The sequence below is a fragment of the Tyto alba genome, unplaced genomic scaffold, assembly GCF_018691265.1.
Source record: "Tyto alba isolate M040663 unplaced genomic scaffold, T.alba_DEE_v4.0 Super-Scaffold_27, whole genome shotgun sequence".
In the NCBI taxonomy this organism is placed as follows: Eukaryota; Metazoa; Chordata; class Aves; order Strigiformes; family Tytonidae; genus Tyto; species Tyto alba.
Window position 1 is genome coordinate 3,387,310 of NW_024881301.1, and position 26,485 is coordinate 3,413,794.

Consider the following 26,485-nt stretch of genomic DNA (forward strand, 5'->3'; position numbering starts at 1 on the left):
AAGTTGTTATTTTCAAGGAACAGGGAAGGGGAAAAGGAAAGGGAGATGAAAGAAGTTATGAAGACAAATTATTTTATTTAATTTATGGGTTTGTGAATGGTCATTTCTGTAGGCAACAAAAGGTTGTTTTCTTAAAAAACAAAAACAAAAAAAAAAAAAAAAAACCAAAAAAACAAACAGCACCATTAAAGAAAGCATGATCCCTGAATTCTAAACAAAACACTGTCTCGAAAGAAAAATTGCTAAAATGCTTGTTTCACCCAGTCACGTCTGGTGGGGTAACAAAGCAAAGCATAACAGCATTAAACTGTAGCAATCCCGCTGAAACCATCTACACCCCCTTCTGAAGATTCAGAGAACCACTTTCTGAGCTTGTCCTGTGGGAATAATATTTTCTTTGGTAGAGGACCGAAGGGGGGTATTTACTTCACTGAATGCAGATAGAAAAAATATCTATGCGCGTTAGGGATCTCCCCAATAAATCTGTATTTCTCATGCATGTTAGGTATGAGTGGATTTCACATTGCTGTTATACTGCAGGAGTAATACTGCCCTATAAAGGCATAGAATGGCTAATGTCGAACAGATGTAAACATTCAGAATACTGACAAAAAAATACATACACACAAAAAACCCTGTACTGAAAATGTGAATCGAGTTAAGTTTCTGTAAAGCAGAAAAAATATTTTACAGCAGTACAAGAGAATTATGGCAACAAAGTAAAGCACTTTTCTTGTAACATTCATGAACAGTACAAATACAACAAAGTTATTCTACGAACTAAATTATTCTTTAACTATCAAATATAGTACAAAGCGAAATATTATGTGCTATAAAAGAAGCAGCTCCTTAAATTAGACTAAAAAATGCTTTTTTTTTCTTTTCGTTGGTTTTACAGTGACAAAGCATGATGACCGAAGACAACAGGATTTCATAGATTCAGAAACATTTAGCTACACAGGTCCATGATAAATCCACTGAATATTTTGTTGCTTCCCCCCCTCAGTGTTCTGCAGAGCCACAGAGGACAAACCGCTGCGCTGCTGCCAGGGGTCTGCAGGAGTCATTCAGTGCTCAGAGCAGGGCCGTTCACGTGTGTCAGCTAAAATGATCCCTTTCGGTGACACTTCTCAGCTCATCTTGAGTGTGTATCCTGGTACTTCACCACACCTTGGAGAAACTGCTAAACCAGAGGCTACAATAACGATTCTGAAATTGTGCGTGTGTTTATAAGGGGAAGGGGGTGCAGCATAAGGTAATTTTACTTCAGAAATTGCATTATAAAGCACCATATGCACAAGCTTAAAAACTGTGCAAGGAATTGCAGGGCCCTGAAAAACCATCTGCACGTTCTGTAGCTTACCCTGACAACATGCACCACCCTCAAGAAGAAAGTCTATAGTACAGAGAATACACCTTTTGCTTTATGGCTCAACCTTTATTTTTGTCTTTTAAATGCTATTTCATGTACTAGACCTCAGCAGATAAATAAAATGCAAACAGGGAGCATCCAGTTCACCATTTCTTAATTTTTTTTTTTTTTTAAAAACATTATTTCAAAGGGAGTTTCTGCTTGGAAAATTAGTTCAGAACAGAAACACACAAACACACACACTGCAAATGCCCTAACATTATCTGCATATCTCACAGGTATGCAATTAAAACAATAAAGAGGGAGGAAAGAAAAAGAAGAGTGTTTCTCCCTCTCACCCAAAAGTGCTGCTCCAGGGGTAGGAGTGGGGGAACAATTTTAGAGATTTAAAAAAAAAAAAAAAAAAGGTAAATTATACATGCTGGACATTGGGACACATACGTACACGCAAACACAGAGCAGTGTGTTCTTAAGCAATTCTTTCACCACTTTTCAGTGCATAAACTATTAACACCCCACGGTGCAAACTGCATGGTCATTAGAAAACACAATGACATCATTGGGCCTGAAACCTGGACAATTAAACAAAAAAAATTAATAATTCAAAATTAACCTCTAAGTGTGATTGTGTTCTTACTGAAGACCAAGGGTCGCTCTCTCCCAAGCATTTGTGTGATACCAGAATCCAAGTCAGGTTTTCACTCACACTAGTATTCAGCCAGGCTCCTGTACCGCTGCTGTTGCTTCTGAGTATTTTAATACCCTAAAACTATAATCGGTAACAACACTTCACAACTGTTGCTAACTAATTGGTCAAATTTATTCCTGGTGCAACTCCAGTGACCTAGAATCAAAGGAGTGGAATTGCACTATGGAAGAGTTTGGTCGGTTGTGTAGCACCATCCAGTCTAATGCCATTTTAAATATTTTATCATGACCTCACACGTGCAAGTTGCAATCCTGGTACAAAAATGACAACGTGACATGAATGAGTTACCTACCACATTAGTCACACTCTTATCCTTTGAACAAAGTAAAAGTATTTTGTGGCCGGAATTTATTTCTGTATTATGTCCGTCAATACAAGAAGTATTTCAAGATGCACGTACAAACAAATATTGACTTATGTGCTGTGGACAGGAAAACCTGAGCTAGAAATAAGGATTCCAGCAGGCTTATATAAACATAGGTTATTAGAAGTCTAAGACTGGTTGCTCTCTTCATTTTAAATAGAAGTATCCTACCTCTACCAAGTATAAATACAATGCAATACAATTCCGATACAAAGGCTCCTCAAATATGAATTTGATATGCATTAACTGACTACACTCATGCTTATTCATGAGTATTTTCCAGTCACTGTTTTGCCAGCAGCTGGCATAGCACTGCATGCTAATTTTCATGTGGTTACTTTTAGGTTTTTGCTTGGCTGGCTTGTTTTCCTACCAGAAGACCTGAAAGTGCTGAGAAGTCGTTTCTTAACTCACATGTCACACTAAGGAGCACTTTTGTATAGAAAAAATATATTATTGTATCAGCAACAAATTTGTTAGTGTAATTATAAATGGCCTTTGTACCACTCAGTGTCAAAAATAATATCGATATGTTGCTAATTACAATAAAAGAGAACATCAAGGTGCACCATAGAGCTTCCTATGACAGGAATGTATGTTGTAGATATTCCACCTCACTTTTAAGACAATAAATGGCATTTAGCATGTTTGTGAAAATGGTCCCACAAGAAAATAAATGTGGCTCCTCCATTCAGTAGAACCTCACCAATATGCACCCATGTTAGGGAGACCAGTTACAGCTTGTGAGTAAGTATGCAAACAAAGATCATATAAAAAAGGATAGTGTAAAATGTAGTATACTTTTTATTTCCTAAGTGTAGTTCTATCATTCACATTAATATTTCAGAACGCAACAGTAAATGAATCACAAAATCCAAGCAGTATTACATCTCACGCATTCTTACTACATTGCTCTCTGAAAACTGCGGAAGGAAAATCAGTTTTCTTGAGCAGACTGTAAGGTCTCTGGATTAGTGAGGTTCTACTGTAATGGTAAAAATAACACTTCTCTCTGATGCTGACATTTGGGCAGACCCAACCACATATTGGCAGATGGATGACTTGCACTCCACATTTTGTGTTCTTGAAGTGGGAGTATAAAAACCCAAGGTATTTTCATCTCCCCAGCAACTGCATGTGCTTTATCCCTTTATAAGATTTTCCTTTTAGGTGAATAGGGCCCCAAAATTATTGGTTTTCTTCTCTGCTGTTATGGTGGCTAGCGCATCTGGAATGCAGCTATAGTCCTGAATGTAAATACAGTACTGGATAAATACTGAAAGTTACTTTAAAGATGCAGTATCCCTTTTAAAAATGCCTTTTTGCTTCCAAATTTCTAAAAGGTTGAGTAAGAGGTCTGAATTCCTTCAAGAAAAAAAAAAAGTCAGTGTTGTAAGTAATTCTAAGAATTACTTTAAATGGCAAAATTCTGAGATGTTATTTAAATAGAATAACTCACATAAGAGGAAAACCAACTGATAATCTAATATTCAATGAATACGTAATTAGAATATTTCCTTATTCATTCATCATAAGAACACATCATTTTTAGGCCACAGGAAGGCTAAAACATCCAGAACCTATTACGTAAGTCTGACCCTGTGTATATATTTGGGACTGACAAACCAAGTGGACAGATTAGAGAGACAAATACAAATAAAGAATACTTGTGTGGGAAACAGGAAAACAGGTTTCTAATCCCCAGTAGAGAAGTTACTTTCTCCACTCTACTGAAGCCAATGTGATTCCAGTGTTGGTCCCACTATCGCATCACATACACAAATCTTTCTCATGGAATCAACAAGAAGAGATGATGAGTCAGATTTTAGTTCCATAGTCCCTGGCAGGCATGTAAGGAAACTCCTTTAACAATCTAAATTCCTCTTTTTTTTTTTTTTTTTTTTTGCCAGGTGAAGTGACTATATTTTAGCCCTAGATAGTGAAAGTCAATTGAAGAAAACAATCCTACTAGCAGAAAAACTGCATATTCACTTAGAAGCTACGATGGCCAATACCCCGCACCCTGCCACTACCCCACTCAAAACATTTGCTATTCAGTGTGTTATTCATTCTGCATAGTTGCTCCACTTCTTGCAGAGATAATCTTCCACTGATCTTTAACCTGCAGCTTGTATCAACTGTCAAAAAGTGGAGAAAAAACATGCTGCACTTTGTGCAAATAAATATAAGCTATGAATGACATGCATTAATGCCTTTTTTTTTTTTTTTTTTTTTTTTAGCACAGCAAGAGAGCTCGTAGATGCTTCAGTAACAAGGATATATATATTTTTTTTAAACTACTTTTACAGCTTTCCTCTTCTTCCTGGAAAATGGCACTCAGTCAGGATTAACTAAATTCTGAAAGCACCACATGGAAGAAAAAAAAACAAATTAAAACAAAACAAACAAACAAAAAAAAATCAATCAACCAATTGCAAACCATTTGTGGCCTAAACTGTTCCAATTTCTCCGTTCCTTCCTCCTGCTCTCCCACGCTGCTAAGGGATACTGCATCTTTGATTCAGTTCCTACCGCACGACCAGACAAGCTACACACAGTTTGGAAGGCCCTATGCAGTCATCATGACAGAAGGCTCCGCAGCCTTTGCACACAATCATGGCTTTGAGCCTGCAAGAGCATTTCAGTTCCAGTTCATCGGCATTGCTACTGTCAGCAAATTTCTGAACCGGGATCTGAGCGTTCTGGTTAGACAGGCCTGTGGCAGTGTTTGAGCCACTTCCTAAAATCCCAATCGATTTCTCAATTGCAGATGCCGCCCTTTTGAAGCTTGTGCTACCGAAGTGTATCGTTGGATAATTTCCACAGAGCTGCTGCTGCTGCTGCTGCTGCTGCTGCTGCTGCTGCTGCTGCGGGTGCTGCGTCTGTATTTTCTGAGCAGCAAGTTGGGTAAAAGGCTTCTGTGGCTCAGAAAGTAAATAGGAAGAGAAATCTGCATTTTTTAATGCAAAAGCTTTTAACTGTTCTTTCACTTCGTTCTGATCATAGGAAGCTTGTTTCATGCCCAGTTCGCAGCTGCTGCTTAAACCTTCCTCAAAAGAAATAGGTTCCGATTTTATATTGCTACAGATGCTTGCTGGCTGAGGCCAACTAAGTCTTTTAGTGGTTTCCATAGTAACTGTCGGTTGTTTTTGATCAGAGGGGACTTCTGCATTGGGGTGAGGAGGGGGAGGAGGTGGCGGGGGAGGAGGAGGCAGGGGAGGAGGGGGATGCACTAATGTTTTACTCTGCAGAGTTTGAGAGGCACTGGCAATGTCATCGCTTTCCTTAATTTGAATATTAGGGGAAAACACACTTCCTAGCCTCAGCTGGTGAGCTGCTGTAGAAATATTCACGTCTCCCAAGCCCTTCTGTTCCAGGTGTCTGCTAAAAGCAAATGCGTTGCAGCCAGGTGGGCCTTTTGAAGTAGTTTGCAACAAAGCTGCCGTTGGAATGGGGCCTCTTGCAGCCATGGACATTTGGTAAAAATGCTGTCTATGTGAGGTACTGGCTTCTGCATGAAAGCTGCCATTTTTATCAATGTGAAATAAGCTCTGCTGGAAACTGCATGAAGGCAACGGCCTCTTCTGCTGCTTGATCTCTGGGCTGTGAGCGATTCGGCTCTGAATGGCATGTTTGTTCAGCCACTCCTGCTTAAATGGCTGACCATGCCCTAGCTGATTCATGCTGGAACTAATTACACAAGGAGCCACTTTAACATCTGTGTCCATTGACACCTTCCCAGGCTCACATTTAATTTGAGCATGTTCCCCTACAGTCCTGGCCATCCTCTTTTTCGGATGGTTTTCACGCTTTCTGATTTGTAGCGGGGCTATGCTGCCTGCTGTAAATCCTTTACCATCTGGATTAGGAGAGTTGGAAGGATGTTCAACAATATTTCTCTCGGACACTGCTGTTTTACATACTGAGGTAGTTTGCAAAGGCAGGGGAAGCCTGTTAATTTCTAGTTTGGCTCCTGATCTGGGCTGTGGCAGCACTTTCTCTAAGGGCAGATTGCCCTGCAGTAACTGTGTCACTAAAGGATTGTTGGCCTCCACTGACGACAAGCGACAGCTTGAGCCCCCGGCACTGGTAACTCTCTTTAGGGTTTCTGTTGTCAGGGTCAGGGAGTCTTCCATGGAGTCCGCAATGGATGTCTTGGAGGTCTGTGGTGGCTGCGCACTCGTGGTTATTTCTGCAGTCTGGGCAGGCATTTCAGGTCCTGTAAAATCCTCGGTGTCCATCCTGAAGCACTTGTCAGACTCATTAGTTTCCGATTTAACAGGGACAGCAATGCTCGTCAAAAGACTCCTGGATTGCAGTTCTGACATTTGCGTGTAACCGGAAGGTTCAGTTTTGACATTTTTTAAGCAGTTTTGCTCTGCATATTCCTTATGCTTACCGGAGTTAAGATGGCTGACCACTGGCTGGTCTGTACTCATTGCCTCTTCATCATGCCAGCAAATTCTATTGTTAGTGTTATACTGATTGGCACAGACAGTATCTGCTTCACTTTTAAATGCTGAAGGACCTCTTAATTGCTCAGCAAAACCTTGGCTGGGAGTAACTACCTCAATTAACTTATCTTGAGGAGCAAGAGGCACTTCTCGAAGACTTGAACAACCTGCCTGCAAGTTCTTGCTGTCTTGCTTTGCTGTAATGGTGATAAAGCTGGAACTGTGCTCAAGGCTTTCATTAGAGACCACTTCAGGCCTGCTTATGACAGACACCTGAGGACAGGCTATACTTTGTAAGGCAGCTTCTGTCCTTACAGGTCTGCTCTGCAGGTCAATGCTGTTCTCTGCATTTTCAATAGAAGAAGAAAGTGACAGACTGGAATTCAGATTTGTAGTGTGGTCAACAATGACTTTGCAAGGTATAGACCTATTCATGGCAGTTTGTGTAAAGCTCACTGGCTGAGATTTACCAGAGAGATCCATTCGGTTTCGTGCTCCAGAGTTTTTTTCTAAGAGATCAGCATTTAATTTAGTAGCATTATCGTAAGAGCTTATTGTCACCATGTTACCAGTAAACACTGAAATGGGCGGCCTTGCAACAGAATCTGCTACTGCAAGGGCCTCACTGCAACTTAAAGCTGACCTAACAGTAGTGTGAATGGAAACAGTGCTTTGCTCGTTACACCCAGTTATGGCTATCTTATCAGAAGAAAATCTGTTGGTAGTCCCCACTGGGGGAATCAGTACAGAACTACCAGAGAGATGATTTGGCAAACTATTTGCAATAGATGAAGCTGGCACAGTGGCATAGTGACTGGAGACTGCGTTATTCGCATTGCTACTTGGTATCGGCAACCTTTTGTCATCGATGGCATTTGATAAGACTGTATTGTCTATGGAGATTGGTACATTACTGTTATCAATACATTTTGGTCCAGCGGTTATGCATGGAGTATCAGCCCCTTGGATGGTTTTCAGCATATTTATATTACAAGCTGAAACTGCTGTGTTTGTACTGTCAACAGACATTAAAACAGAGGATTTATCAACAGAACTTGCAAAAGAAAGTTCTTTAATTGCTCCAGACATAGCAGTGCTGCAAACAGACACAGAGACTGAACTTTTATTATAAAGCACTGGCACACTGTTACTTTCAGTAGAGGTAGATGAAATAATTTTCTCACACAATTGTGGCATAGGTATATTTTCATCAGAACTGTGCACAGATATCTCAGTAGCAGTTTCTGGTAATGTAGCTGTGTTAAGTGACTGCTGCAATAAAGTGGTAGTCTCACGGTGATGAGCAGACTTGTTGCTAGGGGACCTGCAGTTAGGATTAACTATAATGACACCGGTAGAACCTTCAATCTTTGTGTCAGTAGAAGTTGGTATCTCCAGAGATGAGGTACTTTCCTTTGAGCTGAACTGTGACTTTGATTCTTTATTAGTCTGGAGTAAATGAGCTCTGGCCTGATGCTTTGCAAATAGCTTGGCCTTTGTTTGCTCCTTGATGTGTGCCAGTGTTCTTGTCTTCCCACCTTCGCATGGGGTCCCCATTGCTCCGGAGACTATGCTCGCAGCTGCTGCCACGGCTGCTGCAGCTGCAGCTTCTCTTTGGGCTCTTGCTTGCTGAGCTCTGGCTTTGATATCTGCAAGAGTTCTGGCCCCAGTGTTTCTCCCGCTGCTGACCGATGTACTCGGGGAAACTCGAGGTTCTGGTTTAGAAACAGGTTGGCTCTTGATGATAAAAGGTGGTCCAATTTTTGAAAGCTGAATCTAAAGGAAGAAAAAAACCAATAACTATAATGAGATCATCAAGTCACTAAAATCACCAACTGTCTCTTAAAGGGTCAGAGGAAGGTAACAAGGGGAATCACTGTTCAGTGCATCTGGACAGAAAAATGCTAAAAATGAATTATATTTACACTTCAGTATTTTATCATCCTCAGACATGAATACTTGACACCTGCATTAGCCTACTCACGCTGATCCTTCTGACAGGAAGAAAGATTGAACTGGATGACAACATGATGCTTATCTGATACAATTTGTCAGAACTGTTTTATATGCAATGTATCTAACTGAGAAGATCAACAAGCCTAGTGCAGTGATACTGGAAAAGAGCCTACGACTAAGCACTTGCTGCAAACGTGTGAAAAAATAACGATCATGTAATGCTTTTGTTCCTTGGTCTCCAGTGACTAAGACACTAGGAACAGCCTGTCTTTTGCTTATATACCAGACAACAAATCTTGCTTTTAGTTAGAATGTAGCAAAGTCTCCACTGAGTCTGTTTTTCATGTTACACCACAGAGCACTTCAGAGTAGTGGTATAAAAGAAGTGAATCACCGAAGGATACGCCTTTCCCTTCCTCACTTGCAATTTTAAGAGACGCGCTTTAATACATCCCTGGGATATCTCCTACACTACTGCATTTCAAAAGTTAAATCCTCAAACCTACAGATATTAAAAATGCAAATATTAAAGTTTTAGATACCTAAAATTTTAGCAAAATAATAACCTGGAAAATCACTGAGATTATTAGTATTTTTCTAATTAGGCACATCTGTTTTCAGGATTAGCGATTAAGAGTCCTGGGACCACTCTGTAACTCAAACTGTCTTAGAATACCCAAAGGTTAGCAAAAAGCCATTTCTTAAAAGGGACATACACTTACTGGCTGACCACAGTAATAGGACTTAGTGGTTAATGCTCTGACTTCTCTTCTGAAAGGAGATGAGAAGAAAACTAGGTAGCATTTGTAGAAAAAGTAGTCGGAAGGTATGACAGGAATTGAGCGCCATACAGCAGAATGATTTAGAAGAACTGGGGTTCTCTTTCCTCTTCTAATTACAAAGGACAGGGGTTTGTTGGTGAGATGATCCAAAACCCAAATATTTGTTACAGAAAAAAAACATACTAGAATTGATTGTCCCAAATTATTCTTTGAAATGTTTGCCAATTTTTCAGTATTCTCATTCACTGGCTGGAGGCTTCAGGGAGATTGAATTCTTAAGATAGTGCAAGACTGACAGTATCTGATTTTCCATTAGAGATCAGTAGAAATCAATATTAAGACGGTATTGTAATATAGCCATTTATATAACCATACAACTCCATATTGGTCTGGAGGGCTGGAATACTTCACTTTTCCTAGGAGTTAAATTTATGGCTTATAAATAAACACTCATGACTAAAATTGCAAGGCTTTAACATTTACATGAAGGTATTATAAAGAATATCACAAACTCACAATTACTGCAAAACATTTTGCTTTCTGTTTCAGTAGCAACTTCTTTCAGTTTCTACTTTGCATAACCAGAACTGCTAAAGCTCTGAGTGCTTGATTATGTTTATTATTATAGTCATGACCTTTTTTTATTCCCTAGTGATCTATTTTCCTTTGTGCTTAGAGAGTGATTAGAATTTATTAAGCTAGATAGAGAGCTTCCAAATATGAAAGAATATCACTAAACTCAGAATGGGCTAACTTCCAATTGCATCAGTGCTAATAAAAATAAATTAGTTGAAATATGCTGCTGCACTAGTGATTAAAACAGTTAGCCTATTTGCCCTCCTGGCCACATTAACAATGTTCAGTGATTGCAGCAGTTAAAAATAAATGCAGAAAAGGGCACTTCTGAATAATCAGGAACTAGTATTGCAAAGTCAATGGCTTAGGTTCAGCAAATTGAATCTAAAACTTGGCTGATGTCATCATGTACAAAATTAAAAGGGTCAAAATACTGAGTCTATATATAACTAAATCTATTGATCCTCTGTTAGGAAAAAAAAGAAAGCTTTCAACTGGAATTTACTTTCTTACATAACAGAACGATACACATAAAAGTGTTTGCTTAGTTGGTGTATCTTTTTTACCTTTGCTTTGCTGTTAACAAAGATATCCATACATACATCAATTAGACACTTCCCCCTGATAGCCAGGTCTCTGTTTCCAATTAATTATACAGGGAAATCCTATACTTCAGCCTACTCCAAGCCCAGGGCTTGCAGAGGGATCTCCAACTATCCTGACTCTAGGTTCTCTTGCTGGATTAAGGCACTGGTTGTTTTTTCTTAGTATTGGTTATGGTAACATTTATTATTCATGCTTGCCAGAGAAGTCATCAGCAGGAGAACAAGTGGATAATACAGTTGGGCAATTAGAAAAACAAGTAGCACTGTGTAAATGATGGGGAAGCCCTTGAATAAGATTAAGCCAGAGATCCTGGAAAACTTTTCCTCACACAAAAGCAATTTTGTATCGAAGACCCTGACAGATCAACTATAGGTATATTTGTATCAGACGTAATTTTGCATAGTGGGAATGTAATAGTAAAGTGAAACCATCAGTACTAACACCCCTCAAACCTTCACAAAAAATACACCATGCACTGTGTCTGCATGCAGTCAGTAGGAGGGAGATAATAAACCTTTAGTTTCCGAGTCAGCCTGTTCATTAATTACTTTACCTTAAGGGGTGGAACTCGGGGTTCTTCTCTGGGCGGCTGGTCTTTATCAGATGGACTCGTTGATGAAGCACTACGGTTAGGCTGATCATCATCTATTCTAGCTCTCTTCTCTTTGCAGATTCCAAAACTGTGCTGTTCTGCTGTTTTCCTCTTTGGGATCTCTGTGTCTCTACTTTCACTCCTCACTTCAGGTGACTTTGTGGGTTCTAATGACTTGGAAGAATGTGAACTCTCTAGACGGCTTTGGGTGCTGCCTGTTAGCTTGTGAGATTTACTTCTGCACACTTCAGAGAATGCAGCTTTCTCTAGAGATGAGGTATATAGTTTATCATGTGGCTTTGATGGGAGCAATTCAATATTTTTGCCAACTGATCCTTCTGATAAGACAGCTACCTCTGATGGCAAGAGTGTACCTTTTTTGTCACCTCTTTGCTGAACACTGTGGTTTTTAATTTTGATCACCTCTGGAGGAGAGTGTTCTGGGATGGATGCAATGTAGGATTTCTCAATATCAGAATGTGACTTACATGGCTGATGACTGAGGTTTTTGCTCTGGGGCTCTTCTAATACTGAAGTATCAGGTATAATTGCTAGTGGACCAACTTTCATATTTTCAGGGGCACTCTGAAGTTGCTTTGGCTGAACAACAAGATTTTCTTCTTGAATCACCTTAGGAATGGCAGAGCTTTCCTCTTTCAAAGTGGGAAGGGAGTCATCCAACAAACATGGTGATTTCTTTTGTTGCAGAATAAGTCTTTCATTGCTTGGGGAATTAGAAACTGGAGATGTCTCTGATGGAAGAGGCAAACTATTTGCCACAGATGTTTCAGAAGTTAGAAGAACAGAAGATACTGAAGATGTTTCTGATGTTAGAGGCAAATCAGACATTGGAGATGTTTCTGATGTTAAAGGTAAATTAGAAGCTGGTGATGCCTCTGATGTTAAAGGTAAATTTGACATCAGAGATGCTTCTGAGGTTACAGGTGAGGTGGACATTGGAGAGATTTCTGACATTAAAGGTGTGTTCAAGTTTTCGTCAGTGGCCTTTTGCTGAATATCACCTTCAATGTTTTCAGTACTGGACACTTCAGATGAGCAAGCTGTTTCAAGAGATGCTGGAGTACAGGGTTCCTCTGAAGTTGACTGAGTGTCTCCTCCAGGAGAGGCAACACAAACACACGGTCCTTCTGGACTTCCAGAGGAAAAGGAAGTTTCAGAAATACAAGCATTCTCAGACAACTGTTCCTCAGGGTCACTTTGAAGCTCCATATCCACTGCAATGCCTCCACCAGTGAACAAGGAGCCTTCCAGAGCAGCATTTTGCATTTCTGGTGCAATTAGCTCTTTTGCAGACTCAGAATCCTTCTCTGCTGTATCACTGACAGAGTTTGTGGATGAAGCTGATCGTGCTGGTGATACGCAATCTTCCAGCTGATCTATCACAACTGACATCTCTTCCTGAGGGCATTCTGACTTCAACTCCACTTTAATTTCAATGTGAGATACAGTATCAGTTACATCATTCATCATGACACAGGACTCAGTGCTGTCTGCAAGCTGTACTCCCTCTGCTTCTTCAGTTGTGCCAGCTGGACTTACTGACTCCTCAGAAAACTCATTTTCTGTTTTATGGTTCTCCTCTTGGCATTCACAAATACTTGTCTCAACCTCTTCAGCAATCTCCTCCTGAATGATTGATTCCTCGGGTATCAATATATCCTCCGACTCTGCTGTTAGATCCTTGACAGGAACCTGTTCCATACTACAAAGAGATGGACAATAATCTCTCTCTGGTAAAGGTGGAATTTTAGTGCCTTTCTCCTCTTGATCCTCAAAGGTTGCTTGCTTAGAAGGCCCAGGTGTGCCAGAAGACCCGCACAAAGAATTGCTTTCCTCTTCATCGTTGTTCTGCACTGCAGTGAGTTTCATTGATTCCCCTCTTGACATCCCCAATCTAAATAAAAACACACAAATTAAAAAGGTCTTTTCATCACAAACATGATAAGGAAAAAGGATCTTCTTTCTTGCCTACATCTTTCATTTACAATAAGAACATATTTTCCAGTTTAAAATACTGTTTTGATTAAGTGGTGGTTAACTAATTTATATTAACTTATTTATATTAATTATATTATACTTATTTATATTAATTTATATAAACATAGCTACTCAGATTTTCTTACCAGTGTTAAAAAATACAAAATATTTTTTAAAAAAGTAATCTACTATTCATTATTTAACTACTTGGCACTTCGATGAAACAAAAAAGCAAGCTACACAGATTCACCAAAACTCATATTCTGTTTAAATTTCTGGTTTGTTTTGTTTTTTATTTTTTATTTTTTTTTTTTAAATACCAGTACAACAGTGCAAGATTAATGCAGCATGCCTTGCAGAGGAAATGCACAACTCTACAACTATATCTTCCATCAGTAACAGTTCTAAAGGAAATCCCTTTTTTCCTCCTGCATTTAGGGTCAACACAGCCAGCAATATGGCTTAAACACTGCACTTTAAAGAAAAAGCTGCACCTAAAACTAAGATGGTAAAGCATGCATTTGTTTTGTAATTTGACAGTCATTTAAAATTATGAAAATCAAAATAATTCCAATTCAGCCTCATTTTACAACTCGGAGTCAATTATGAAGATCTCTGTTGACAGCTTGTGTGGCTTTGCTCCATTCTTTCAGCAAAATAAATACTTCATTTAAGATAAAAACTGTTTCTAAATAAACAGATCTATGTACATACTATTCATTCGATTTCACTATAATTAAAAAGAAGTTTAACATTCTTAGGGAGCTAAAAAGACACATATTTATAATCTATGCATTCATTCACAGGGATCAAGTGCAAAGGAGCCATTTCTACATATACTTCTCTTCTGAAGATTTTTCTTATCTTTGGTCCTGAAAATATTAGTTTAAAAAAAGTTTTATTGCTTCAACAGAATTAAGAAAAAAAAAAAAAAAACAAAAAAACAACAACACAACAAAACAAAACAAAAGCCAAGGACTGAAAAAAATGGTTATTTAAAAGAGATGTATGCACTCTGACATCCTCATTTCCTTCTAAGGACAGTCGGAGTACAGGTGTTCAGCATCTTTAGTAAAATTTTCCAAGCAGACTTCATGCCTCAGCAATTCTATAATAGTACAAAATACACAAAAGCTTGATTGGAGGCCTTAAAAGGTCTTAAGGATTTTCTAATCTAATTAACAGAAGTTTGATCTCTGTTCTCATTTTAACCAGAAAACAAAGAATGATATGGAAATTTGTGAGCATAAAAGATACACAGAAACTATGGAAACAAGATAATTTGTCAATTTGCAGCCAGACGATACAGAGATTACAATGGCCCATGTATATGGAAGTGCAGAATAAACATGTAAAAACCCCAAATCTGTGGTTGTGCATTTTAAAAACACTGATCAGAAGCATTACAGTGATAGCTGTAAATGAAAAAACAAAACAAAACAAAACAAAACCAGCCTGGAATTGGTACTTCAAAAAGCACTCTCGGGATAATTATTAATACTGCCTACTACTAGCCACTTAATATGCACAAAGTTTCCCTATGCCATCAATATGCTGAGGCAAGATCCTCTAGAGAACAATTCAGAACAGCAAATTTACATCTCCCACATTGAATGCATTTCAGAAGATGTGTTTTTCTTCTATATAGACTACAGGTTCCTTATATAGACTAAGTTTAGGTTATAAGTTTAGGTGAGTAAAGTTTCATTTACCTAGGTTTAGGTGAGTAACTTCCTTCCTCTAAAATTCCTTGTGTAAACTAGCAAAAATTATCCGAGGAAAATGAGGAAGGGAAAGAAATCTACTGCATTACTGAAAACTGAATCAGTGGTCTACTTTCTCCAGCTGACTTATATCACAAAAAGATATTGCCTGATAGTTACCTTTATGGAATGAAAACCAGCACAGGGATGAAGGCTGCGATGAAGGTGAATGCAACTGTCACATGGACACTACACAAATACACACATTCTAGTAACATATTGAAGAGGATGACGTGTAAGAAAAACAAGATAATGCAGAATTAAGGCCAGCAGAACATGTACTGAATCTTAATTGCTTTTTTTGCAGTATTGGAAATATTACTGTCTTGAATAAGAAACTGCAGTGAAGAAAAAGGCTTTTAAAAGAAGAAGGCTCAAGATCAGCATGTTTAAGACAATCTCAGATTGCAAGATAAACAGCTGATCTGTCTTATTCCTTAGAGAAAAAGATACCCAAAGTTTGCAGAACTGCACAAAAATATGAGCACAGCAGTAAACAGCCATCACTGAAAGTGCTAAGGACAAGATTTAACTGATAAAGTAAGGGCAGTCAGTTGCCAAATAAAAAAAATCCCAAACAGTTACTCAAGGATATATGGATCCTGATATTCTATTGCTGTGATAAGTAGTACTGGAGAAACAAACAAAAAAAATAATGAAGAATTAAATCAGCAATAAAACTTAGAGGAGGTCTACCCAAAATAAAAGCTTTGATTTAGTGAGCTGGCAGTTCTATCCTGACATGTAACTCTCTCAAAAGTGGAAAAACAAATAATATATTAAGACAATAGAGTATAACATTTGCAATCCTGGGACAACAAGGCAGAAGAATGTGGATTTCTGGCAACATGCATCAGCTGATCCCAGATAAATGACTGCAGAATGAAGTTTTTTTTTTTAAAGAAAGTCAGAGAGGAAAAATGAACAACCATGAGGAAGCAGAAAGAGGACATAAATGGATGGAAGTAAACTATAATAATGAGCAGAGCCAACGCTGAAGAAGCACTCTAATGCCTTTGAATGCCATGAACTGGGGAGTGTGTGAAAATTTTTACAAAGATTCTGCATCTATTCATGTTCCTTCTCTAAGTATAAGGTGAAACTTTAATTTACTTATGGAATATTAAAAAATCAAATTAGCTGAAGTCAGAGCAAAAATACCCCAGTGACTGTAAAGTGAGCAAGTTAGACCGCGAGAGAGATCCATTTTGCAGACAGTGCATGTGAGAAATAGCTCAGGAAGCTTTCAAAATCTGCTACTTCAGTCAAATCAACATAGCTGAAAAGAGACAAAGACCAATCATACTCAAAACAAGTTTAAAAACCAAAGTGAAAAAAAAGGTGAAAGAACTTACACCATTCAAGTCAATAAATAATGAGAAAAAGTATTTAAATCTGGCCAAGCAGCAAAGAAGTGGAATTTACCTACATAACAGCCAGAAAGAAGAATGCAAGTGAAACAATGCAAGCTGGTGAAAGGGCAGGGGGGGCAAGATTTAATGCTGTAGTCAAAATGGAAATTATGTGCAATATGACATTTTGCATAACAATGTTGATGTCAGAAACCTATCAACCCAAATGACATGTATCACTGCAGACCGAGTAATTATCTGCCAACCATTATAGTGTCCAGCATTCAGCTAGCACGGCAGGACTGCTGGCTCCGTAAAATTATGAGTATCATTCTCTGTGCATGTGACAGTCATTTGTGCCTGAGGAATAGGCTTCAGCTAGAGTGAGATGCTCATGCTTTGCTGGTACCAAACTTCTTCTTCTTGTGGAAGGCCTGACCTTCATGAAAGGTTGGTAACTGACTCTTCTCTTGACATGCATGATGAAAAGCCATTATGTTTCTTATCAAAAAACCTAATTAATATTTTTTGATACTAAAAAGATCAACACCTGGACTACATTGAGGTCTCAAGCTGTTAAGTAAGAAATTAAGCACTTGAAAATAAGAAAGTTTGCCATATTAAAACCTTAGAACTACCATTATATGTAAAGATAAAGTGGTGTAGAAATAGTATTCACACTGGGAGAAAACACCTTGCAAGGATATGCAAAATAGAATACTAAAATGGATCTGTCCGTTTGCTGCCTTGTTTTCACTACATTTCCAGTGGTTCAAGGCAGTGGACTGTGAGAAGTGGCATTGTTAATGCAGAAACACTTTAGTGAATGCCTTAATCTTTAAGTTAATTACTTTTATGAAGAGTTCCCTGTACCCTGGATTTCCTAAGTAAGAAACATCTAACAACAAAACAAAGACATCTCATGTGATGATGGTTTCCATGGAACATTTCTGGCTACTAAGTCTTATGCATAAATTTCATTAAAACATAGCTGAAAATAATAATTTTAAATTTTGTAACTTTTAAATAATTAGTTAATAATATATTCAATATTTAATATTTTTACAAACAGAGATGTAATTCTAAGTATTGGTGGATTAACTTTCCAAAGCAATTTCTGAAAGGAACATTCTTGATTTTTAAAAAGATGTGAGTTTCCTTAAATTTGTATTACAAATCCCCCCTGAATATAAGAACAGAATCTTCAGCTGCTGCAGAATGCTATCTCTGTATCATCATCAATGAAATTGTGCTGACTCACACAATTGTGTACCTGGAGTGATATTATCTAATTAATTTTAGTCATTTAAGGATATTTAGTTATTCTTTGCATCTTGCTTCTAAAACTAGACTAGTCACTGTCACTTTAATTTGTCTCTAGCCAACATTTCTTTTATGTCATATATTCTACTCCAGCAAAGGGCCATTTCACTCAAACAATAAAAAATGTTATTTGATTTTAGAAACTTTGCAACTAGTTTATAAAGAATAAAATAAATAAAAACATACTACAGAAATATCTCTACTGGTCTTCTAGTCTGTAGAAGCTGTTTTTATATTTTGCAGGATGGCAGAATTGCCCTAATGTGATTTTTTAAAAGATAATTACAAAATACTCACATGCTTGGGCCTTGTCTTAAGCTCTCCTTGGAATGACTTTTTACGGATGATTTATGAACCTTTAAAAATGCAATTGTAATGCAAGTGCAGACACACCACTATAATTCTACCCACAACTTCTTATACTGGGGAATGACTGACTTTGATAACTGCTTTATTAAGTTTTACAGCATATGACCGTGCCATGTGATGCAGAGAATTATATTTTCATTTCCTCCCAAAAGAAAATTAAAAAATGCTTTTATTTGCTTCAATACTTACTTTTCACCATAAAACCTTTCAAAGAATTTTTCTTTCCAAGGTTCTGTTTTCTTTTCCTTTTCAATCTCTTGTCTGATGCGCAACTGCATTTCTGGTGTAAATTCTCCTAAAAAACAAATACTAACATATTAAATAAAAGTTGTCAAGGATTAGCTTAATATGGGTAATTATAAACTACAGATACAAAGATGACATACAGTGATTTCTGTTGCAGTCGTCCAACAATTCCAAATGAGAACAATGAAAAACAAAAGTGAGTGTGAAATAGAAAGTTTTAATTTATCATATAACATCAGTATTTCAAAAGTATATTGGTGGGATTTAGTTGCATGCATTTATGTTTCCAAGGCTGGCAGTGATGAGAATGCTTGTTTTGTTTGTTTTTTTTTTTTTTTTTTTTAAACTGTCAAAATAAGCCGCCACAGCAAGCTGTAAAAATGTACACTAAATTCAACACTGAATCAGCAATTTTTCTTTTGCTGAATTACTGGTGTATTACACTTTCTATTCTAAAAGTATTTCTCAATTGTAGAAACAGAGACATTCTTCATAAAAACAATTAACCTTTGGTAGTTCTGAGAACAGTAGAGATTTACCTTCTGCCAATCGCTGTTTCCACCCTTGTGCTGCATATGCGAAGAATTCATTATTTAGAGCAGAACTACTGAGGCGCAAAACTCCATCACTTCCCATCTAGAAAATAAGCCGATGGTAGCAGAAGATAGTGTCAGAAATAGTGTCAGCTAAGATTACATAAAAACAGAGTTCCAATTAAGGGAAATGGGAAGGGATAGGGAGTGGGAATAACAAAGAAAATTACCTATTACTACTAAACCAGCATTTCCATTATAATTGTTACTGTAAGTGCAAGTGGGCTAATCCAGCATTAGTGTATTCTTTTCAGTCATCCCTATTACTGATGATAACTCAGTTTACAACTGATTGATGTGTTTTAATCACAGCCCTCTATCCTATGCCTATGTCTAGAGCTATTGTACACAATCAAAAATCAAGATCATTATTGTACTTGCGCATCTGCCTGGAATATGGTACAAAACAAATTAATTAAATGTAATGAAGACAGCAACGTTGCTGTTTCTAAATAAACCTAACACTCATGTTAGCTAATATGCTGTACTGGCAGAAAAGTGGATGACAGGTAACCTTAACAAACTAACTGGTGTAAACTCAGTACTAAAACTAACACCAGCTATACACATAATTTCATAGGTGTCAACAGTGAGAACTGTGGAAGAACATTAGAATTATTTTTACTTTCTACAGCTGTCAAATATTCAATGATAAAAGATCATTAAAAGTCATAATCACAGTATTTTCTACAATAACTTTTAAAAGCAATTTACTATAAAACAAAGCTTATTTTGTAAGGATATGTCTGACTATTGAAGGAATTATAATAAGTGAAAAAAGTAATTATATAAAACAAATTAGCAGTGGGTACCACCTCTAGCATAATAAATAGACAATAAAAGCAAACTAGCAAATAAAGAGAGGAAACAGCAGAAGAGGTAATGCTGCTAGAACACACACTCTCACTATTTTACTTCCTTTAAGGTAACTAAGAGATAAATGTTTGACAACACCATTTGTGATCTAGCAGTAAAAACCAGCACATTTTCCAGCATATTAACATATGTTTTAGCTATGTAATATCCCCTAATTCTCAGTGTTTGTTTCAAACTGGAGCCAGAAAGAAGCAGATGTGTCAGAAAAATTAAATTATATTTTGCTGTATCTCCCTTGTTGAGCTCTATTTCACTGATAATACTGGTCCTACGTTCCAAACAGTCTTTGCTAATTTACTCATTGCCTAGCTGACATCTTGTCCCACAATAATCTCATAGGAGTAAACCAGAGAGATGTGAAGTAGTAAAAACAGAGTGATAAGCATGGACTCTGAAAAACAGGCAACACTAAAGGCATTTGATTACAGCAAGAAAACAGTATGTGCATGGTACCAGGGTCCCTCAGCGGGATACAAACCTACAGTACTGCTGCCTGTGATTTCCTGCTATACGGCATTGTTTTGCCAACAAGTCGTAAGATTTACATTTAAGTAGGGTGGATATATAATGCTTCTACCCTTCTCATGATGTGGGTTGTGGAACACATGCATATTAATTACAGATAGGCTATGACTAATGCTGAAACTAGATAAAAACTGGAAAGAAACAGTGAAACATGCAGCAGAAGCAATAAGAAAATAAAATCAGTGAGACAAGGAAAAGGACATAAAGAACATCTCAACTAAAAAATCTAACTGGTATGACACATTTTATTTTTTTATGCACAAATGAACTTTTCCAAAAATACTTAAATTCCAGAAGTAATATATTAAAGCAATATTTTTAGATACCGGTGCCTCTTGCAGCTGAACAAACAAATCGGTATATGGTGAAAAACAACACACAATTTCCTAAAAATGTAAGATGAGAAGTTACAAAGAAAAGAATTACAAGTTATTAAATAATTCTTTGTTCCTCAAAGAAAGGTGCTGAAGCTACCTTCAGTTTCAACATAAAAGGAGATGAAATAGTAACATCCACTCATGTCAATGTAGGTTCTACTCCAAACTTCACTAAAGTCAAGATTTTCTCCATAAGCCTGACAATGTTTTGCAGGAAAGAGTAATACAGACATGAAATTGTTATTATTATATTTAACCTCATTTAACTGCAGCCTGCCTCTGAAAGGCATGATCCTCCTGAAATGCCATTGCTTAGCTGATGGCAAACAGTGTAGCCAATATCACTAGACAGATCAACAAATCTCATAGGAAAGTAATAATTTGTGGACAATAATTTTCTGTTAAATGAGCAAGATGATCCAACTTATCCTAAGGTCATACAATTAGATCTCATGCAAAGTTGGAATGGACTGCAATAGGCAGAAAGAGAATGCCACTTTTCAGCATGAAATTGTAGCCAAGTGTGATTGAGCTATTTCACTAGACTGCATAAATCAAGATCATTATGAAGACTGCCAAGCTATATTACCATGTGAATACAAGAAGAACAGTATCAGCTTCATTCTAACCCTGGTGTAAGGACATGAGAAAAGCAAGCTTTGTAGGAAGAGTTACTGAATCTTTTATTTTATTGGCTAATATACTTGGAAAAAAAGTTCCAAGATTTTGGGTGCACAATTTCTTCTAAGGTGTCAAAAAGAAAATGTAAACCTCAAGCTAAATGCTATAAGGAGGCTCAATCAAATTCAAATGATAACCAGTTAACCTAAGAGAAAAGCACAGGCTGGAACTTCAGAACAGAAAGCAAATGTTAGCAAGGTCATAGGTAAAGTTCATTAGCTCTTGTGGATCAGAACAAAATGCAAAAATGTAAGTACTTGCGGAATAAAAAAATAGTGGGTGGGCAGGTGTTGTGAAAAAAAAAAAAAAACAAAACTAAAAAATCCAAACCAAACCAAACCAAACCAAAAAACATAAGAAGAATTGCAGAAAGGGAGATTAAGAAGATTTCAGTGGGTACCTAAGAAGAAAAATTAGTATAGGTGTCCTGGTTAGGGCTGGACTAGAGCTCCTGTTGGTTTGGCAGCGGGAGGAGCTGCAGCACCCTGAGACCCCAGGGGCTCCCCAGGTCCCAGTGCCCTCACCTGTGTGCGGGGGCGGGGGGAGCACAGCTGGAGGGCTGGGCCCCGATTGGCCGATAGTCCATGTCATGTGACATTGTGCTCACTATATAAAGGCAGGAGTGGGCCAGGAGAGGCTGCTACTTCTGGGAGTGTGGCTGTGGGGCCTTTGTGTTGAGGATTGCCAGCTGGGAGCAGGTGGGTGTTGGTTGGTGAGCAGCTGTATGGTGCGTTACCTGTTGATACTGGTGTCAGCGTATTATTCTGTCACTGTTATTAAACTGTTTTTATCTCAACCCACGAGTCTCCCTTTGCCCCTCCGATTCCCTCCCCATTCCCACGTAGGGGGAGGCTGGGTGAGTGACCGCGCTGTATTTAGCTGCTGAGTAGGCTCAAATCACAACAATAGGTCAACTAGAAATGAAACGAGATCATTTGTGGACTGCATTGTAAAATGGATGCACATTGTTATCCTAGGTTTGAGTGAGTAGTGGGGTTGTTTTTGGTAGCAGGGAAGGGGGCTATAGGGGCAGCCCCGTATGAGAAGCTTCTCGAAGCTCCCCCAGCTCCAAGTCAGCTCCACCTCTGCACCAAAACTGAGCCCGTCAGCTGCGCCTCTGCGATAATGTATTTAAGAAGGGACGTGGTGAGGAGCAGTGGGACTTGTGAGGAGGAGTTGCTGCAGCTGCATGAACACCAAGGTCAGTGGAGGAATGGAGGAAGAAAGGAGGGGGGAGGTGTGCTGAGGCAGAGACCCCCCTGTATCCTGTGGGGAGACAGCAGGGCGGCCCCCCCTGCCACCCATGGAGATCTATAGTGGAGCAGACACTGATTTATGGCCTGTGGTTCATTCCACCTGGCTGAGCAAGGTGCTGTGCCCAAAGAAGGCTGGGGTCTTGTGCAAAAAGGCAGCCCCCGCTGTTGTAGTTCAGCACTGAGAGGATTGCAGCATGTGGGGGTGTCCCACGCCGGAGCAGCTCAGGAAGGGCTGCAGCTGTGGGAGGGAATCCAGTCGGAGAAAGTTGGTGACCCACAACGGAGCAGTGTGGGGAACGCTGCGGCCTGTGGGAGGGACTCACGTCAGAGAGGGTTTGTGGAGGACTGTCTCCTGTGAGAGAGGGACCACGATGGATCAGGGGGAGCAAGTTCCAGAAGCTCCCCCCACCAAAGATGGAAGAAGCGGCAGCACTGACTGCACCCCCCATTCCCTGCCCCTGCACCGCTGGGGGGAGGTGGTCGAGATATCGGGAGCAGAGCTGAGCCTGGGAAGAAGGGAGGGGTGGGGGGAAGGTGTTCTCAAGATATAGCAATGCTTCTCACTGTCCTACTCTGTTATGTGTTGTTGTTAGTGTCTGTAATAAATGTATGTTCTCTTTTTCTTCCCCTAACGAGTTTGCCTTTTGCTCGTGCCCATAAAGGGTGATTTGCCCCTCCCAGTCCTATCTCGAATCCCAAGCCTGGCTCATTTGTTCCTTCTCATTGCTGGGGAGAAGGGAGGAGTGAGCAGCTGTGTGGTGTTTGGCTGCCAACCAGGCTCAAACCATGACAACTGCACTGACCACTTTAGATATTAACTGTAACAGCTCACAAGTATTAGGCAACTATATTCACAAAGTCAAAAATCTGATGTTAAAGATGCTTACGTTAAGAAAAGAAGAACAAACTCAGGAAGAAGTCACTGCTGACTTCATGATGGTCATTGCCTTTGATAAACTGACAGATAACAGACCTTTCCTGAGGCCTGTATTCATGGGACCACACAACTCACGGAAGATTTAAGAAGCTGGAACAATTGAAATCTAGACAGAAGAGCATATAATGACACAGAAGGTGGAAACACAATAGTTAGAGGAGAAGCTTCCAGTGATCTATTTTAACATGATATAAAGAATCATTTCAAGATAAAGCACTATGGAGAGATGCATGAAAGTAGTCATCATTATCTAGACTTGGTACACGTAATTTAGGGTAAGATATACCAATGAAAAACATGCAGGAAATAAAGAGTTGACCAGCCCCAGTGACTCCACCAAACTTGCTCAGAAATTTGAGATCAAAGATAACCTGTGTTAGGAATGGAACAGGAAGAATTTATTCAGTCAATTAAAGCTCAAAGAGAAAAGGATGAGGACAAAAAAACTAAAGAAACTCATAATGTCCAAAGAGCTAGAGTGAATGAGACAGAAATTTTCAAAATGTTTTAAGAAGAAAAAAGTACTAAGCAGAAAGCAGTTCCATTACCAAATGTGGAAAACAACCCAAACTAAGCTAACAAAAAGGACAACTGTTTAGCTATTTTTGATTCATTTAAAGATTTCTATAGAGGGAAAAGGAAGTTTGAATGAGTTAGAACAGACAGAAACCGAGCAATTTTACATCTAGTTGTTTTGAAAGAGTCAAAACAACATCACTAACAAAGATGTTTTAGTCCTTTTCTCAATGCCCTCGTCCTGTGACAGGACATTTTTTCTGTTCTGTTAAACTTGGAAGGACTGAGAGGTCTTCCTCATACAGTATTAGTAACAACTTCTACTGAAATCTTCTTATCTCACCCAGAGAATGCATTTTCACCTAAGTCAAAAAGTTAAAGCAGAAATTGAAAATTTTGAAGCCAAAGGGTGTATTTACTTCTCTATGCTCTGTTGATAAAGACAGCACAATTAACCACTAGGTCTAAATTAGAATTTGAAGAAACATGCCAATAAAGCAGTTCTTAAATACACTATTAATTTTTATGGCATTTTAAAAATGCTGTCCAACAGAGACAGTGTGTTAATGAGCTGGAACAACAAACATTTATTGGAAAGATTATGTTTTATTCTGTTGAGCTTTAAATTTCCATTTTTCTGATTAAGCACAATGCTACAAGTATGTTTTCTAATTAATACTTCTGTGCAGAATTCATAGTGCCTTTTAAAAGTTCCTCTTTTTATCAAAAGCAAACAAAAAACCACGCAACCTCAAAACATATCTACTAAACCCTGACATCTGTTTGCATTACAAAGGAAATGTTAAACAATCTTATCAAAAGGGACTTTCTATGAACAACTATTTCAATTATTTTCCTCCAAGTTCCACTGAAAATTCTCTTCTGACATTAAGGCAGGGATTATTTTTTGTACCTCAGCCTTAAGATACACACTGGTGGTTTAGCAGGGATACAGCAAGTACTGCATAGGTATGTACTGGTAGGTTATCTGATCTTGGCTAGAATGTCTGAAGACAAGGAATTAGCATATCTATTATTTCCATCTTGCTTTCAAATGATTCAAAATTCTCCTAACATATTTATAAAACTACTAATGACATATAGTTCCTGTGTAGTACAACTTATTTCTTACACGAAAGCTTGTGTGAGTGTCATGCTATTTGACCATAATGCCTCACTACAAAAACAAAAAAATCAATGAGAGAAGTGAAGATTCATCCAAATTAAGTGTTCAGTACCACTCAAGTAATTAAACACTTTCTACAAACTCCTACTAACCCTCTTTCATGCTTTTATGTTTTATCTTGGGGGAAGAACAGTCCTGGAATGCATAGACTTTCCCAAAGGAATGTAAAAGGAATTATTTGCAAAAGATGGAAGGCATGAGAAAAATATTTTGACACTTTTGCATTCAAGACTCCAAAATATTAAAAATGGAAAATTTAGCAGCATTTGTATCACACAAAGGAAAAATTACATTTTATTTATGTATGTGAAGACACACCACTGCCGTTTTGTAACATGGAACAAATGTGGTTCTCCAGTACTGGACACAGCATCAAACTGACTTGCGATGAATGTACAGACCTAATGTAGAATCTGAAGATGCGGCAGCCTTAGTGACTGACTTTCTAAAGGCAAACGTACTGGAGAGCTGGCTAGAAAACATGATGGGCCTGGATCATTTTACTCTTGATGATCATAGAGCAAAAGTTGAGAGGTGACAGGGAACACCAGTATCTGTATTCCCCCCACAAAATATCTAATACTAAGGGGAACTCTCTCTATGAAACAGAACTGTTTGAGACCAAGTACACAGAAATAAACACTTCAATTAGGTGTTCTGCATCATCACTCTAGAAGAGCTCCGTTTCCACTAACAGAAAAAGAAGCATAAAGAAGATCAGACTCCTAATTAAGGCCTCTACATTTGCTACCTAATCCAGTCAGCATGAAACAGCCCCTCACAAGCTAAATCCAAAGAGAACTTCAACAGATATGTTTGTAGCATACCAGATGCTCTCTTGCTCCACAAAATCCCCAAAGGATTAAAAATTGCTATCAAATCTAGTAAAAGGTGGTAGTAAGCTTCAGAAAAGGTTGCAACAACAACAATGCATGTCTCAACATGCATGAGCTTCTATCAGTTGGACATCCTCTGAATGCAGACTACTGTGAACTGGGTGAGTACTTTGGAACACACACTTTGGTGACTAATTTTTGTGCTTTTCTTACACATCCATTATATTGGGTAGCCCAAAT

General features: G+C 38.4%; 1 protein-coding gene across 3 annotated transcripts in view; it reads right to left on the reverse strand.

The window, feature by feature from the left end:
• Positions 1–1,545: 1,545 nt before the first annotated feature.
• Positions 1,546–26,485, reverse strand: part of ASXL3 (ASXL transcriptional regulator 3) — a 135,474-nt gene continuing 110,534 nt past the window's right edge. For all 3 annotated transcript variants that reach the window (XM_042798091.1, XM_042798090.1, XM_042798092.1), the window contains 4 exons: positions 19,002–19,098; positions 18,406–18,511; positions 11,373–13,326; positions 1,546–8,675 (listed from right to left, as the gene is read on the reverse strand). In XM_042798091.1, coding sequence (XP_042654025.1) covers positions 4,974–8,675; positions 11,373–13,326; positions 18,406–18,511; positions 19,002–19,098 — 5,859 coding nt within the window. In that variant the 3' untranslated portion in view covers positions 1,546–4,973. The remainder of the gene's footprint in view (positions 8,676–11,372; positions 13,327–18,405; positions 18,512–19,001; positions 19,099–26,485) is intronic.